This window comes from Gopherus flavomarginatus, chromosome 11, assembly GCF_025201925.1.
Source record: "Gopherus flavomarginatus isolate rGopFla2 chromosome 11, rGopFla2.mat.asm, whole genome shotgun sequence".
Classification (NCBI taxonomy): Eukaryota; Metazoa; Chordata; order Testudines; family Testudinidae; genus Gopherus; species Gopherus flavomarginatus.
In genome coordinates, this window is record NC_066627.1 from 6,216,553 (window position 1) to 6,234,503 (window position 17,951).

The window sequence follows — 17,951 nt, forward strand, 5'->3', positions numbered from 1 at the left end:
CAAGCTGCCGTGGGCTATGCCAGGCTGGGTGGGTGTGCCTAGGCAAACACGATCAACTCTTTAAATTCTTTTCCACACTCACCATAATTCACTATCAGATGTCAGGGTAGAGCTCATCCTGACTCTGCTTACATTTTTGTGGAATAAATACACATGGAAGTGTTAAAGAAAGCCTTCAGAGAAGTGTCATACAATTCCATGTAACATATCTTGATTAAGTGTGGGGTTTTTTTTTTGGTCTAGTCATTAAAATTAGGTTAGATTAGGGTTGTTTTATCATTATTCCACATCCCTAGGTATCTTCAGCCATGGATTCCTCAATCTCAGAACCATTGGTCCCAGATCACAAAGGAGATAGAATCACTATGGTTCTGGAGAAACCACAGCATCCCCAGGATTTATGCAGAGTCTCAGCTGTTGGCTAGGCATGTGGGGTCCCAGCTGCTGGCCCCGCCCCAGGGTTCCACTCCAGGCCCAGCACGCAGGGCCCCAGCTGCCAGACCTGTGCCTGGCTGTGCAGGCAGAGTCCCAGCTGCTTGCCCCGCACCCGGGGTTCTGCTTCCGGACTCGCATGCCGGGCTCCCAACCCCACTCCTGGCCATTTATGCAGGTTCCCAGCTGTCAGCTCCACTCCTAGCCGTGTATGTGAGGTCCCAAGTGCTGCTCCCACATGCCAGGTTCTGCTACTGGCCCCACACCTGCCCCCTGCCATGGTCCCAGCCTTGGCCCCCTTACCGCTATCCATGTCCCCCTTCCTGGAGACACAGCCTTGCTCCTGGACTCAGCTTTGGGGTGGACCGAGAGGTGAAATAAAAAGTTTGTGGATAGTTTTGCTGGACTTCAGCACCCCCATTATAAAAGTGTTCCAGTGCCACTGATCTTATGCCCACATTGGAGCTCCTCAGTCCCAAGGGTTTCTCCTCTCTTCTCTGGTGCTCCAACTTCCCCTTTAATGATGGGTATAGCCTGGTTCGATTGAAGTCAATGGAAGTTTTGCAATTGATTCAGTGGTGTTGGGTTCACTGCTAAACACTCTGCTACCAGGAAGATATTGACAAACTGGAGAAGAGCTGCGAAGATTATCAGGGAGTTGGCAAATGATCAGAGAATATCAGAGTTGGAAGGGACCTCAGGAGATCATCTAGTCATCATGTAGGAGGAAAGATTAAAAGAGCTAAATCCAGTTCAGCTATGAGACAACTGTGGAGCAGGGCTGCAGGGGGTATTCCAGACTGTGTAAAGGCACAGCTGAAAGAGGAATTATTGAGAGATGTTATCTATTCCATAATCATAGGTATGGGAAAGGGACAATCTAACATGAGTTACAGTAAATATTCTCTTGGGAAATTGCAACCTGCTCTATTTTCAGCACGTCCGCCCATGAGAGTATCTCCTGGTCCTTGTCCTGTTACACCCTGGAGAGAGAGAGAGAGTTCAGATCCACAAACAGACTGAGCTGTGGCAACACTTCACTTCTAGATGCCTAGCTAACTAGTGGAGTCCCCAAACCCTGACTTTGGCATCCAGGCACCCTACATTTGAGAGACGGAGGCCTGAGAAGGAGATTCACAAAAGCCAGCATGCTAGGTTGGGACCTGCCTAAGTTAGCCAATGGGAGATGCTAAGACAAGGGGTATTTACTAAACCCTGCCCCTCTCAGGTAGTTCAGTGCCTACATCCAGGCAGATACCTCCCTCTGCTCGGGATTCTCAGCTGTGAACCTTCTCTTGGAGTTAGGTGTTTAGGTGTTTTTTTGTAATGAGTTGGGTGTGGAGAGAACTTTTAGCATAGTTATGGCACTCACACAAGACACCCCCAGCTCAAGCCCACCCTGTGTTTAGAAGGGATTTGATGAGGGCTCTGGCGTTTCATAAATGAATGTTCTAACCGGTGCACTATGGGATATTGCATGGTGGAGCTGTTCCACTCTAGATAAATAATGAAAGATCCATGGAGCAAAGGGACTGGATCTGGGGTTTCTTCATCCTGGATGGGTGCTGAAACCACGAAGCTATAGAGTCATTCATACACTGACCTACACTCTCTCTCTTTCTCTCTCTAGTCCATTCTCTCTGCTTATTCAATACAAAGTGGAACGTCTTCAAGAGCAGAGACTGAAGGAGCTGTATAATAGTACATCTCACTGTCTGGGGGCTAAGGCACTGAGCTGTGAGATGGCTGATCCTTGCTACTGCCAATAATGCAAAGTACATGTCCTATTCATGCATTTAGCATTAAAATAAGTCCCAAAAAGAAAAGTCATTTCAAAATGAAAGCTTCAGATGTGTCATTCAGATAAGGTCTGAACACAGTGTTTATCAAAATGCTTCATTAATTTTTTTTCCAAAGCAAAATTTCATGGAAATCGACATTTTCCCATGATTTCAATTAAACACCATTTTCCGGGGGGAATGAACATTCCTTCCAAAAACCATTGACCAGCGCTAATTATTATTTTTAACTGTCCTAAGATGATTCCCACCAAATAAGTTTAATTTAGCATCACCGATTTTGTTTATTGTGGGAGGAGTGAACAACGTACACATACAAGAGATTGTCAGCATTTCAGCTTTGTTTTGTATTTAGTGATAACACCTCATGGAATGGACTCCATGCACTCCACCCTTGTCGGGACCTCTACTGTATCTTTGGTGCTCACCACCAAACTTCAGTGATTCAGCTGATCAAATTTAGGCTCCATCTTGATTCCCCTCAACCTGGCACCACCACCACATGGAGTTAGCCAAATGGTCACCTAGAAGGGACTCAGGAGGTGACACTGCTGGGCATAAGCTGCTCTTTTGATACCAGTTGCACAGAGCAGCTCAAAGGGAGGGAGCTGGTACAATAAGCTGCCCCTTCCCCATCCCCACCCCCTGCTGCCCCTAGTGCCCATTATACAGTATAACCACTCCATTCCCACTTCTCATCCCCTGGTGCCCATTATACAACATAACAACCTTTTCCACATCCTTTCTCCTCTGCTGCCATATGGTAGACAATATATGGTCATTTTGTCATCAGTTGCCTTTTTGCCATCCAGTGGCTATTACAGTGAATAGATTCATATATTCCAAGGCCAGCAGAGACCAGTGTGATCATCTAGTCTGACCTCCTGTATAACACAGGCCATAGAATTTCCCTCAAATAATTCCTAGAACAGATTTTCTACAAAAACATCCAAAGTCTTTTGGCCACAGTGTGCTACTGGGAGCTCAAATTCAGCTGATTATTCACCATGACCCCCAAAATCTTTTTCAGAGTCACAGCTTACCAAGATAGAGCCCCCCATCCTGTAAGTATAGCCTGCACTCTTTGTTCCTAGATGGATTCATTTGCTGTTAGACATATTAAAATACATATTGTTTGCTTGTGCCCACTTTACCAAGCAATCCAGTTTGATCTGAATCAGTGACCTGTCCTCTTCTTTATTTACCACTCCCCGAATTTTTTGATCATGTGCAAACTTTATCAGTGATGATTTTAAGTTTCCTTCTAGGTTATTGAGAGTTAAATAGTGTAAGGCCAAGACCCTATCCCTCCAGAAACTGTGCAGAAACAAACCCACACAACGGTGATTCCCCACTTACAATTACAATTTGAGACTTATCTGTTGACAGTTGTTAATCCATTCAGTGTGTGCCATGTTAATTTTATATCACTCTAGTTTCTTAATCAAAATGTTGTGTGACACAGTCAAAAGCCTTACAGAAATCTAAGTATATTACATCAACATTATTACCTCTATCCACCAAATTTGTAATCTTATAAAAAAAGATATTAAATTAGTTTAACAGGATCTATTTTCCATAATCTACGTTGATTGGCATTGATTACAATAGCCTCATTTAATTCTTTATTAATCCAGTCCCATATCAGTCACTCCATTGTCTTCCCCAGGATTGATCTCAGGCCAACAGGCCTACAACTACTGAAGTCCCATTTAGCCTTTTAAAAAAAATCTGCATTACTTTTTCTTCCAGACCTCTGGAATTTCCCCAGTGCTCCAAGACTTATTGAAAATTAATCCGGCTCTTTAAAAACTTTTGGATGCAAGTTATCTGGATCTGCTGGTATAAACATATCTAACTTTAGTAGTGTCTCTTTAACATCCTCCAGAGATACTAGAGGAATGGAAAGAGCTGTATAATCACCATATGATGAGACTATATCATCAGCTTTTTCCCAAATACAGAACAGAAATATTTATTGCACACTTCTGCTTTTTCTACAGAATTATTGATAATTCTACCATTTCCATCCAGTAATGAACACTCATCACTGTCAGGATTGTTTTTGTCCCTGAGATAGTTTAAAAATCCTTCTTATTGTTCTGAACTCTGCTGGCCAGAGATTTCTTTTTGTGTCCATTTGCTTCCCTTATCCCTTTTCTACAATTCCTAACTTCTAATTAAAAACCTATTTTTTAATCCTTACCTTCTGTTTCCAAGTTCAGTATATTTTGAGCGGTAGAAGGAATAAGTGTTTAAAGAATAAATTCAGGGTGGCATAATCATGAGAGGTGGAAGAACTGTCTAATATATATGTCACTGGTCATGAGCCTTGGGGATCTGATTACAATTACTGGCTCAACCATGGATTTTCTGTCGCAACTGTCCTGCTGTAAATTGGGATACTTCCCTACCTCAGCAAACAACATCCCTTTGACCTAGATTAAGGAATATTGGGTTGGTAGCCAGGAGATGCCAAGTAGGTGCAAATAAATCTGTGAATTTCATAGCATATATTATTGTACGATGCCTCATAACTCCCTTAGAATCATTTGAGAATTCATGACTAAACTTATATTTTACTTTATATTCTTACTTTGGCTGGGTGCAGGGAATTAGCTAAAATATGCCTTCCCATGATCAGTAAGTAAAAACCAGTTCATTTTTTTAAATTTTAGTTTTCAGTATTGATGAATATTACACTATCAAATCTTTGCCCTTACTCGCATGTTTTAAGCTTACGCTACCAAAGACCTACCAAGAAATAAGCACTGCACAGATCCTGAGTATTAATAAGTGCATCAGCTCCGCTCATCACCTTTCAGTTAGGAATTCTTGTAAAGTCTGCACATTTACAGACAATTTTTCTCAGCGCCTCCTTCACCTTTTTGTTCCTCAGACTGTATATGAAGGGATTGGTCATAGGGGTCAGGATTGTATAGAAGACAGAGAACACCTTGTTGAGGTCTCTGAGCGTGTTGGTTTTGGGCAGCAGATACACAATCATTAGCGTCCCGTAGAACATTGTCACCACAATGAGGTGCGAGGAGCAGGTGGAAAATGTCTTCTGCCTGCCAGTGGTAGAAGGGATGGTCAGGATAGTGGAGATGATACAAACGTAGGACACCACTGTTAGTGCAAATGGAGGCAGAGTGAATAGACCAACCAGGATTGTAATGACAAGATCTATCAGGTAGGTGTCAGTACAGCAGAGATTGATTATTTGTGTGGATTCACAGAAGAAATGATCAATTTCATTGGGACCACAGAAATTTAATTGTAACATAAGGCATGTTATGATGGCAATAGCCAGACATCCATTTATCCATGACCCAGCTGCTAGCTGGCGGCAGAATCTGCCATTCATAAGCGTTGCATAGTGCAAAGGTTTGCATATTGCTAAATACCGATCATAAGACATCACTGCTAGGAGGTAGCACTCGGTAGCTGCAAAGAAACTGGCAAAATAAAATTGCACAATACAGCCACTGACAGAAATGGTTCTGTCTCCAGTCAGGAGACTGGCCAGTACCTTGGGCAGGATGGTGGAGGTGTAGCAGGTCTCCAAGCAAGACAAGTTCCCCAGAAAGAAGTACATGGGAGTGTGAAGGTGCTGATCAGCCACAACTAGCACAATGATGAGGATGTTCCCGGCCATGGTCACAATGTATATCATGAGAAACAGCAGGAAGACAAGGATCTGCAGTTGTGGGATATTCCTGAACCCTAGGAAGATGAACTGTGTGACAGCTGTTTCATTTCCCCATTCTCTATTTGCCATGGCACGTATCTAGGAGGGAAAAAGAAGAGAGAATTAGCTTTTGAATTTGATCAGACAAAACATATTTAAATTTTACTCCATCCTATTGTGCCTTGCAGGTGGGGACACTGAAGCTGATGGTTCAATAACAGAGCTTGCATTTTGACTCAACTTGCAAAAAAACTATTGATAGGCTTTCCTCAGCAGGTTTAACAACCTGTTATCCTCTCTCAGTTCAGACAAGGGACTCATTATGATGGTCAAGGGTCTGAGTACTGGATGGCTATCTAGACTTACATACAGATTTGGTTTGTGTAGCCTCATATTTCATCTCCTGACATACTAAACCAGGACAAATTTTGTCCACGTGTGGGAGACCATTTCTGAGAAGTGTTTGACACAACAAGTCTGGGCATGGTGGTCAGATTAGGTGCGACTGTATCTAACTGGCCTTTCTGTTCTTCAGCTCTATGAATCTATCAGCTCTATGAATCATCTCTATGGTTATTTCACATTATGACCAAGTTCTAAAATACAAAAATATCTGAGTGGACAACGTATTAGTATTATGAAAATACTAATAATGGCTAAAATCACTTTTCATTGTGTGAGTCGGAGAAGCTGAAAATGTGATTAAATTATTCACAGTCCACAGCTGAGAATCCACTCTCTAACATGAATATGTCACATATTCAGGCTGTGATTTTCATTGCATACTAAGCAAATTAGGTACCCAACAAGTTGGCCACCATAATCCTAGTTGGGAATTTTTCAGTGAAATGTGTTGTTGAAACCAAAACTTCCCATCAAAATGTATCAAATTCAACTTTCAACATAAAAGGTTGTTACAATGAGGAGGGAGAAAAAATGTTCTTCAGCTCAGAGGATAGGACAAGAAGCAATGGGCTTAAATTGCAGCAAGGGAGGTTTAGGTTAGATATTAGAAAAAACTTCCTAACTGGCAGGGTGGTTAAGTACTAGAATAAAATGCCCAGGGAGGTTGTGGAATCTCCATCATTGGAAATTTTTAAAAGCAGGTTCGATAAACACCGGTCAGGGATGGTCTAGCTAATACTTAGTCCTACCATGAGCACAGAAGACTGGACTATATGACCTCTCAAGATGCCTTCCAGTCCTATGATTCCTTCAACAACCTTGATGGGGAAAGAGAAAGGATTTGAACTTGGGCCTTCTACTTTTCGGGTGAGGGCCTTAACCACAAGCTATAGAACCACTCTCCCTTGTGGTCCTGGGCCCAATGGCTTTTCATTCTCATTCGCAGCAGCACTTCCAAGTCATGTCTCATTTGACAATAAAGGGAATTTTTTTTTGATTAACTGAAAATGTTCATAATTTTTGATGCAGTTGCACCCAAAATGATTTATTTTTGGCCCTGTCAGTGAACCAGAAAATGAATTATTTGCTTAGCTCTAGTTTCAAGATCTCTCACTGTTAAAGGCTGATATTAATAATGCCTGGTGTTGCTATGTGACGATGGTATAGCTCAGGAGTGTTCTGTGCCTCAAACCATGCTCTCCTGCCCAAGAGACAGACCTTGTCATGGTACAATTCCCCACTCTGAACCTTAGCGTCCAAAAGATGGGGTACCAGCATGAATTCCTCTAAGCTCAATTACCAGCTTAGAACTTGTAGCACTACCACCAACCAGGAATTCCAGTGCCTGGTACACTCTGGTCCCCCAAAACCTTGCCTGGGGACCCCCAAGACCCAGACCTTCTGGATCTTAACACAAGGAAAGTAAACCCTTTCCCTCACCATTGCCTCTCCCAGGCTTCCCCTCCCTGGGTTACCCTGGAAGATCACTGTGTGATTCAAACTCCTTGAATCACAAAACAGAGAGGAAAATTCACCTTCCTCCCTCCTTCTCTTTCCCCCTCCCAGACTCTTCCTGAGAGAAAGTAATCCTGGCACAGAGAGAAATCAGTCTTTCTCTCCCTCTTCCCTCCTTTCTCCCCACCAATTCCCTGGTGAATCCAGACCCCGTCCCCTGGGGTCTCACCAGAATAAAAAGACAATTAGGTTCTTAAACAAGAAAAGCTTTTAATTAAAGAAAGAAAAAACAGTAAAAATTATCTTTGTAAATTTTAAAAAAATGGAATAGGTACAGGGTCTTTCAGCTATAGACACTGGGAACACCCTCCCAGCCTAAGTACACAAGTACAAATTAAAATCTTTTCAGCAAAATACCAATCTGAACTCCTTTCAGCCAAATACACATTTGCAAATAAAGAAAACAACCATAAGCCTAACTCGCTTTATCTACCTAGTACTCACTAGTCTGAACTTATAAGAGCCTGTGTTGGAGAGATTGGAGAGAAACCTGGTTGCACGTCTGGTCCCTCTGAGCCCCCAGAGTGAACAACAACCAAAACTAACAGCACAGCACAAAAACTTCCCTCCATCAAGATTTGAAAGTATCCTGTCCCCTGATTGGTCCTCTGGTCAGGTGACAGCCAGGCTTACTGAACTTGTTAGCCCTTTACAGTCAAAGAGATATAAAGTACTTCTGTGCTATTAACTTTTCTTATCTGTTTATGACAGACCTACATCTGAACTCCTCTCAGAGTGGAATCCTGTGGGTTACCCCCATTTATACCAGGTCACGAGGTTTACAACATCCTTTGATTCACCAGCCATGTTTACCAGCTGGATTTGGCTCTGCTATGGGATCCTCTCTGGGAACTTGTGATCAGCATGAAGTTGTATCGACTCAGGCTGGTATGTTTGATTGGTTCATAGAAATGTGATTCAAGCTATAAAAGCCTAGGAGCATAATGTTTTAAGGAACAGCATGAAAACCAGCCAAAATAAAACAGAGTATATGGTCTGTAGATTCAGCGATACCCTGTCAGAATACAACGAGAGCCAGTCAGCCATTATCAAAGGTACAGAAGTTCAAGTACCTAGGTTTGATCATACAGAATAATGACGAACTCAACAATGAATAGGAGAATGCCTATCAAATTGAAAAGTAAAAGCCATAAGACAGTAATAAGGCCTACACTTTCATATCATAGAATATCAGGACTGGAAGGGACATCAGTAGGTATCTAGTCCAACCCCTTGCTCAAAGGAGGACCAATCCCCCACTAAATCATCCCAGCCAGGGCTTTGTCAAGCCTGACCTTAAAAACCTCTAAGGAAGGAGATTCCACCACCTCCTTAGATAATCCATTCCAGTGCTTCACCACTCTCCTAGTGAAAAAGTTTTTCCTAATATCCAAACTCAACCTCCCCCACTGCAACTTGAGACCGTTACACCTTGTTCTGTCATCTGCTACCACTGAGAACAGTTTAGATCCATCCTCTTTGGAACCCCCTTTCAGGTATTTGAAAGCAGTTATCAAATCTCACTCCCCTATTCTTCTCTTCTGCACACAAAATAACCCCAGTTCTTTCAGCTTCTCCTCATAAGTCATGTGCTCCACCCCTCTAATCATTTTTGTTGTCCTCCGCTGGATTCTTTCCAATTTTTCCACATCCTTCTTGTAGTGTAGGGCCCAAAACTTGACACAGTACTCCAGATGAGGCCTCACCAATGTCGAATAGAGGGGAATGATCACTTCCCTCGATCTGCTGGCAATGCTTCTACTTATACAGCCCAACATGCCATTACGTTCTTGACAACAAAGGCACACTGTTGACTCATATCAAACTTCTCATCCACTGTAACCCCTAGGTCCTTTTCTGCAGAACTGCTGCCTAGCCACTCGGTCCCTAGTCTGTAGCAGTGCATGGGATTCTTCCTCCTAAGTACAGGACTCTGCACTTGTCCTTGTTGAACCTCATCCAGTTTCTTTTGGCCCAAGCCACTAATTTGTCTAGGTCCCTCTGTATCCTGTCCCTAACCTCCATCATATCTACCACTTCTCCCAGTTTAGTGTCATATGCAAACTTTCTGAGGGTACAATCCATGCCATCCTACAGATCATTAATGAAGATATTGAATAAAACTGGCCCCAGAACCAATCCTTGGGGCACTCCACTAGACATGGAGCCATTGATCACTACCCATTGAGCCCGACCATCTAGCCAGCTTTCTATTCACCTTATAGTCCATTCACCCAGCCCATACTTTTTTAACTTGCTGGAAAGAATGCTATGGGAGACCGTATCAAAAGCTTTGCTAAAGTCAAGGAATAACATGTCCACTGCTTTCCCCTCATCCATAGAGCCAGTTATCTCCTCATAGAAGGCAATTAGGTTAGTCAGGCATGACTTCCCCTTGGTGAATCCATGCTGACTGTTCCTGATCACTTTTCGCTCCTCTAAGTGCTTCAAAACTGATTCCTTGAGTACCTGCTACATGATTCTTCCAGAGACTGAGGTGAGACTTATCGGCCTGTAGTTCTCCAGATCTTCCTTCTTCCCTTTCTTAAAGATGGACACTACATTAGCCTTTATCCAGTTATCCGAGACCTCCCACAATTGCCACATGTTTTCAAAGATAACGGCCAATGGCTCTGCAATTACATCTGCCAACTCCTTTAGCACCCTCAATTGCAGCACATCTGGCCCCATGGATTGTGCTTGTCCAGCTTTTCTAAATAGTCCCAAACCACTTCTTTCTCCATAGAGGGATGGTCACCTCCTCTCCACACTCTGCTGCCAAGTGCAGTAGTCTGGGAGCTGACCTTGTTCGTGAAGACAGAGGCAAAAAAAAGCATTGAGTACATTAGCTTTTTCCACATCCTCTGTCACTAAGTTGCCTCCCCCATTCAGTAAGAGGCCCACACTTTCCCTGACCTTCTTCTTGTTGCTAACATATCTGTAGAAACCCTTCTTGTTACTCTTAACATCCCTTACTAGCTGCAACTCCAAGTGTGATTTGGCCTTCCTGATTTCACTCCTGCATGCCTGAGCAATATTTTGATATTCCTCCCCGGTCATTTGTCCAATCTTCCACTTCTTGTAATCTTCTTTTTTGTGTTTAAGATCAGCAAGGATTTCACTGTCAAGCCAAGCTGGTTACCTCCATATTTTCTATTCTTTCTATACATATGGCTCTGACTAGTGGAGATTGAGGAAAACGTCGGACAGATCTTTAATAGACTCATAGAAGATTAGGGTTTGGAGAGGGTGCAGGAGGTCATCTGGTCCAACCCCCTGCTCAAAGCAAGACCAAGCCCAACTAAATCATCCCAGCCAGGGCTTTGACAAGCCAGGCCTTAAAAACCTCTAAGGAAGGAGATTCCACCACCTCCCTAGGTAACCCATTCCAGTGCTTTACCACCTTCTTAGTGAAATAGTGTTTCCTAATTTCCAACCTAGACCTCCCCCACTGCAACTTGAGACCGTTACTGCTTGTTCAGTCATCTGCCACCACTGAGAACAGCCGAGCTCCATCCTTTTGGGAACCCCCATTCAGGTAGTTGAAGGCTGCTATCAAATCCCTCCTCACTCTTCTCTTGTGCAGAAACTCAAAATTCCTGCCAGCAGATCCCATGTAGATTTGGAGAATGGCCCCTTGCCCCTCCCGACTGCTTGCTTGACATTGGCTTGAAAGAGGAGCCAGGTAGCCTTCCGATGTAGGCTCACATACTACACTCCCCCCATACCCTGTAATACTTTAGCTTTATCCCTTATCTTTTCTCATTGTACTAAAAGCCCCATCTGGTTGTGGGAAATGAAACATACAGTGTCTTTGTTCACTGTTTACACATACTAGTGAGGATCCCTTTGTTCACCTATATTAGTATAAGGGTATCAAAAAAGTTAAATCCAAAATTCTATCTCAGGCTAACAAACAAGCCTATACACTAACACAATGTAGTAGCAATCTGGGATTGGATGCTCACCTCTAATCACAGGATAGCTCAAACTTGACTCAATGAGCTATTATTTCTCAGGATTTCGTGTCCATCACTCCGGTTCCATGGCTGAGATTCTTGTCAAACTTCCTTCTTCAGGAAGTTGATTTTCTCAGTAAAGAGACCTGAATCTCTCTGAAGGAACAAGTATATTTGGAAATATACTTCTCCTTCTCTATTTACAAAGAACAGTTTTGTGTTATCTGGTGATGCCTTCACACGTTTTTAATAAGACCTCCCCATAACCTAGTCCCCTGTTGATTAATTTTAGGCTTCCTAAGCACTGTTGCTAACAATGCCCAGTGTGATTTATTTAAGTGATATTTATTTATTTATTTCAGTCAAATGATCCCAATGGTAAAACATTTCAGACAATGATGAAATGCTAGTTCACATTTTTTGGAAGACCCTTGTCCCAGGTGATGGGCTGTTATAGTGCACTATCCCTTTATTAATGTTCAATAACCTTGGCCATCCAGTGGGCATTTCAGAACATAGCTATTCAGTTCTCATCTTGTGGACGTTTTGCCGCATAACTGCCCTTTTCTCATTATTTTATCTTCTACTGAAATCTGTTGGTCAATATAACAGACTCTTCTCATGTCTTTCACTCTGCTGCCACCTAGTGTAGATTATGCATCATAACAGCATCCATCTTTACCCTCTGCGTCCTCTCTAGTGATTATTTTTTGCTATATCGTCTTTTTCCTACCCTTGGCTCCCTTCTGCCACCTGGTGGTCAATGAGCAGTATAATAGCCAGGTTCCCACCCCTAATATGCGCTATCCAGCAGGAAATGCATAGCATGGAGGTCCATGTCTTTCCTGGCCACTTACACCGATGCTCTCTAGTCTCTGGTGTAAAGTTTTACTTCTCTTGCTACTTTCCTCTGATGGTCATTTGACAGTGTAACTTCCTCTTTCTTGCCTCTTCCTGTATTAGCAAACAGTGGACATTCAACTTTCCATCCAGATGTAGCCACGGCCTGAGAACTTAAATGTGCTGAAGACTACCCAGAACTTCCTATCCGGCAGGTAATGAATAACATACCCCACCAAGACCTGAAATCAGAAGAACCACTATGGAGCACACGTGACCAACTCACATCTCTGGATCCAGTCAGGGAATGGTAAAGTGTCTGGACCTCATCTACCCTTCCAAAGAAGCATATAATTACTGACCCAACAAGCTGCTCTCCTGGTTTCAACTTGCCACATAGACTTTGGACAACATTGACCTGCGTCTGAACAAGCCATAGAAGATGTGGCTACTTGATGCACAAGTGGGAAATCAAAGACACACCTATGTGCAACTGCAGTGAGACCCTCCAAACCATTGACTGTACTATAACATAGTGCCCCAAATACAGATTCCTGGGTGAATTGGGTGATCTCCACAGCCTCACAGAGAAAGTCTTGAAATGGCTTCTGGACCACCACCTCCATCTGTAGAATGTTGCTTTGCAGATGCCATACGTGTGTGCGAGAGAGACCTCTCTTGCAGCTCCCTCCTGATGGCCATTTGGCAGTGTAGCTTCATCTTTATTGCCCTTCCATTTCAGCTGCTGTCCACTGGCTATTGTACATCATTGCCACATCTTTCCCAATCCTGGCACACGTCTGCCCACTAGTGGTCTTAAAGAGCATGTCTGCACCTTCCTCATGTCTTCTCTTCTTGTGGGTATGCTCTATTCTGAATGAAAGCCACTGGGAACCAAATCGCACAACAGCGCGATTACAGCAATAGTGAGTATCACAGCTGGTACAACAGCAATTGCTCTTGGTCATTGAACAGTGAGGTTTCCCTCAATCCAATGCATTTCCATGAATGTGGGGTCTGTTTCCAAGGGCACTGGCTAAAGGTAGGCTACTCTGAGTGACTCCCCAGTGGGCAGACAGCTGAGATAGTTAATTGGATCTAAGGGGGTAAGTACCCAAACTCCCATAGGTCCGTAGGATAATCCCATTCCTAATGTTCAGGCCCTACAATTCTTCTTACTGGTGGCCATTTTCTCTGCCCCTGGCCATGCCCTGATATGTCCCAGTGACTGAGGCAGCGCTGCTGTGTTTGACATCACAGGAGTTCTGTGTGTTGGGAAATGGTAGCCACTTCCTCTAGCCACACCTTGCCTCACTCCAGAGGAGAGGCCTGCATGGAGCAGTAAAGCTGTGCACAGCACCTGGGAAGGACTGGAGACTGTGCACTGAGAACTAACCCTCACCAGCTTTGCACTTGTGGTGACCATTTTTAGGGACATTCATTGAACCAGCTTCCTTCCTTTGAATTGCTCTGTGCAGCTGGCATCAGCAAAGTGGCTTTTGCCCGGCAGCATCACCTGCTGAGTCCCTTCTCGGTGACCGTTTGACATGCCCAGCCACAGGAACAGCCTCGGTTCTATGTGTGCACCCCTGGTAGAGTCCCAGCAAAACCCCAGCTAGGTCTGGACTGTGATCTGAGTCTGGATCTTTGTGTTTGCCCAACCTCCCCACAACACTGGGCCCAGTAAGTCTTCTTCTCTTGCCTTGCCTGAGATGGTTACAGCTGGGCTTAGTGATAACGATGCTGCTGGTGAAATGTACAGGCTGGCTGTTTGCATCTGCCGTCTGTGAATGGAATGAAGGGTCATGATTTGGTGGGGGGTATGTGGCATAGATGGTGAAAGGCTCAGGTTCAGATGTGGGAGAGTTCTCCTGCTTATGTCCCTATATAAGGTCCAAACATGTTTGTGTCTATTAAACATGGCTTTTGTGTTACCTAAACAATTTTTGGTGGACAATTTTGGTCAGCATTTACTTTCTTCTCTTTTTTCACTGAAATTAATGGTGATTTTTGTCTGCTGTTCTCAAAAATCTGTTTTTTCTTATCCTCCCTTTCCCCATTCCTCCCTTCTTTTCCAGTTTTTTTTAAAAGAAACAAGAAAAATCTAATTTTGCTTAATTGAAAAACTGAACAAATTCCATGAAAAATATCCCAAACAGATAATTTCATTTGAAAATTTTTCATGTAAAATCCATAACAATTTTTTATTAGACTCAACTGTAGCCATTTGAAGATCTCTTCATGGTCATTTTTTTGCGAGCTATTCTTTTCACCTGGGAATTCTAGTTTTTTTTAAAAAATCTTTCCCTTTTCCACTTAAATAAACAGAAAGAAAAATCCATTGTTGTTTCACTGAAAAATTGAAATAAAAAGTCCATGAAAAATATCCCATATATATTATTTCACTGGAAATTTTTCATGGAATACTTTCAAAAGCCATACAACATAAGATTTGCGGGTCTACGGTTAATGAAAATACAGCCCATTGTGTTTATCACTTTTATTTAAGATTAGGAATCTGCTAACATAAAGAAATATTAAAATACGATTGGTAAAATGCAGAGAAATTATCCTTTGCTATTAAGCATCCCTGACTTAGCACCTATCCCTTTATATTAACTTGGCTTGAAACATTCTCAGAATTTAACAACTTTCTCTATCGCTATCTGAATTTACCACCACTACCAAGAAAAAAAAATCAGACTGTAAATATAAGGACCAAAATTTAAACAGTTTGAAAAATAGTAAAGAATGTCTGGTGAAAGTTTTGGAATAAGTTTCATTTTGCAGCTTTCAGAAAGAAGGGATTTTTCATGTATTTGAAACATTTTGGACTTTTTTTTTAACATTTGGTGTTTTTTGTTTGTTTCTCCACTTTGTTCTCCTCTTATTCCCCCTGCTTTCTCAACCCTTAATTCTTTTTTTTTTCATGTTACCACTGGAAATAAGGGAAAAAGAGGTGAAAAATGAGAGAGTGGAACACAAAGAAAGAGCAAACACTGATATAAAAAAAAGCCCAAACTTGAAAACACACACACTTTAATTTTGGGGTGTCAGGAAAAGATTGGAAAAATAATAAAGTATAAAATTTCTGTTTCAAAAAGAAAATTTTCCATGTTGTGTGGGGGTAGACATTCAGTATCTGCTCTGCCAAAAGAGAACGCATGTCAGAAATTCTCAGTGTGTCATCACTTTAGTAACTCATCTTTCATTTGGCCTAAGATAGAGATGAAATAATGTGAAATCCAGCCCCACTGAAGCCAAGGGGGGTATTTACCATTGACATCAATAAGGCTAAGATTTTATTTCATAGACTTTGTGCCTATAACTCAGTAAATCAGCTCAGGTCATCTTGGTTTGTTTTCAGCCTAAAAGAACTGGCTAGAGATGTCTGATTTCTTGAGAAAGCTACACATTTATGCATCACTCTACTCAGGGCCTCCTTGACCTCCTTGTTTCTCAGGCTGTAGATGAGGGGGTTGATCAGCGGGGTAAGAACAGAATAGAAGACAGAGAACACTTTGTTCAGGTCTCTCAATGTGTCAGATTTCGGTAGCATGTAGACAATAATGATAGTCCCATAGAATGTCGTCACCACAATGAGGTGCGAGGAGCAGGTAGAAAAAGCCTTTTGTCTGCCGCCGGTGGAAGGGATTCTCAGGATGGTAACAATGATATAAACATAAGACAACAGGGTTAGCAGAAACGGGAAGAGTGTGCAAAGAGAAGCCAGGAGAAAATCCAACACCAAGATCAGGTTGGTGTCACTGCAGGCCAGTTTTATTACTGGGGTGAAGTCACAGAAGAAATGGTCAATTTCATTGGGGCCACAGAAGGTTAGTTGTGACATCAAGCATGATATGATGAGAGTGGCCAGACAGCCGCTTAGCCAAGATCCAGCTGCTAGCTGGAGGCAGAGCCTGCCGTTCATAAGGGCTGCGTAGCGCAGGGGGTTACATATTGCTAAATACCTGTCATAAGACATCGCGGTCAAGAGACAACATTCTGTAGCTGCCAGTGAAGCAAAAAAATAAAATTGTGCTATACACCTAGGAACAGAAATGGTCCTGTCCCTAGTCAAGAGACTGGCCAGCATCTTGGGCAGGATGGCTGAGCTGTAGCAGGTCTCCAAGCAGGACAAGTTCCCCAGGAAGAAGTACATGGGGGTGTGAAGGTGCTGATCAGCCACAACTAGCGCAATGATGAGGATGTTCCCAGCCATGGTCACAACATAGATCACTAGGAACAAAGGGAAGAGAAGGATCTGTAGTTCAGGGACCTTCCCAAATCCCAGGAGGACGAACTCCATGATTGACGTTTTATTTCCCCAGCCTGTGTCTGCCATGGGGTGAATGCAGAGACAATTAAAAAACACCTGCAGTATAACCACAAGAACAAAGTTAAAACAGGACTCAAGTGTCGGCAATTAATCTCATAAATGTTTAAAAACTCATCTACCCCGCATCGTTACCAGTCCATCTTTTGAATCCAAATCACAGAGGCAAATGCTGACTATCTCGTGTCTAGAAACCAAACCTTTATTACCACCTCTATCTCATCAGATCATGAATCAGTGTAACAGCAGCCAAATTCTCTGGTGGCCCAAGTACAGACCTGGCAGCTTAGACCATTTATTGATCATATCCTATTTATTCTGCCATACTGGAGAAGGGCAATAATAGTTCAAGCCTGAATAGCCACCTCTCTCAGTGAGTGGAATGTGATGGGCTAGCGAAAGAACAAAACCAATGAATATTAAATGGTAAGAACCAGTTTTTTTAAAGTATTTAGGCTCCTAACACCTATTAAAATCCATAGACATTAGGTGTCTGAATACCTGTAAAAATCTGATCGTAAGTGACTCTCAACCTGGAGTTACAGCAGAGGTACCCCTCAGCTATAATACCAAATAAGATGAAGATTTTCAAAAGAACCTAAGGGGGTTGGGTGTCAAGTTTCACATGACTATTAAGGGAATTTGTGCTGTTAACTCACTTAGGCACCTTTGATATCTCATCTTAAAAAATTTGGATGAACTTTTCTATGTAATCTAGTGGATTTAGACCATTTCTTCCTTGGAAATGAATAGGAATTAATATCTGCCTATAGCTTCTTGGTCAATATGTCACTGTTCTTCTGGAAAGAGTTAATTCCATCCATACTCTCACTAGAGATCATCTTAACATAGAATCATAGGACTGGAAAGGACCTCGAGAGGTCATCTAGCCCAGTCCCCTGCATTCATTACCTACATAAGAATGGCCATACTGGGTCAGACCAAAGGGCCTTCTAGCCCAGTATCCTGTCTTT

The 17,951-nt window shown here is 42.6% G+C and overlaps 2 protein-coding genes across 2 annotated transcripts; both read right to left on the reverse strand.

The window, feature by feature from the left end:
- Positions 1-5,052: 5,052 nt before the first annotated feature.
- Positions 5,053-6,012, reverse strand: LOC127031773 (olfactory receptor 10A7-like). Its single transcript, XM_050918810.1, has one exon. It carries the CDS (start codon positions 6,010-6,012, stop codon positions 5,053-5,055), a length of 960 nt encoding a protein of 319 aa, XP_050774767.1.
- Positions 6,013-15,978: 9,966 nt separating this feature from the next.
- Positions 15,979-16,986, reverse strand: LOC127031774 (olfactory receptor 6N1-like). Its single transcript, XM_050918811.1, has one exon. It carries the CDS (start codon positions 16,984-16,986, stop codon positions 15,979-15,981), a length of 1,008 nt encoding a protein of 335 aa, XP_050774768.1.
- Positions 16,987-17,951: the final 965 nt, after the last annotated feature.

Excerpts from the sequence above, each read along its gene's own strand:
- LOC127031773 (XM_050918810.1), bottom strand. The coding sequence starts at position 6,012 with ATGGCAAATAGAGAATGGGGAAATGAAACAGCTGTCACACAGTTCATC.
- LOC127031774 (XM_050918811.1), bottom strand. The coding sequence starts at position 16,986 with ATGGCAGACACAGGCTGGGGAAATAAAACGTCAATCATGGAGTTCGTC.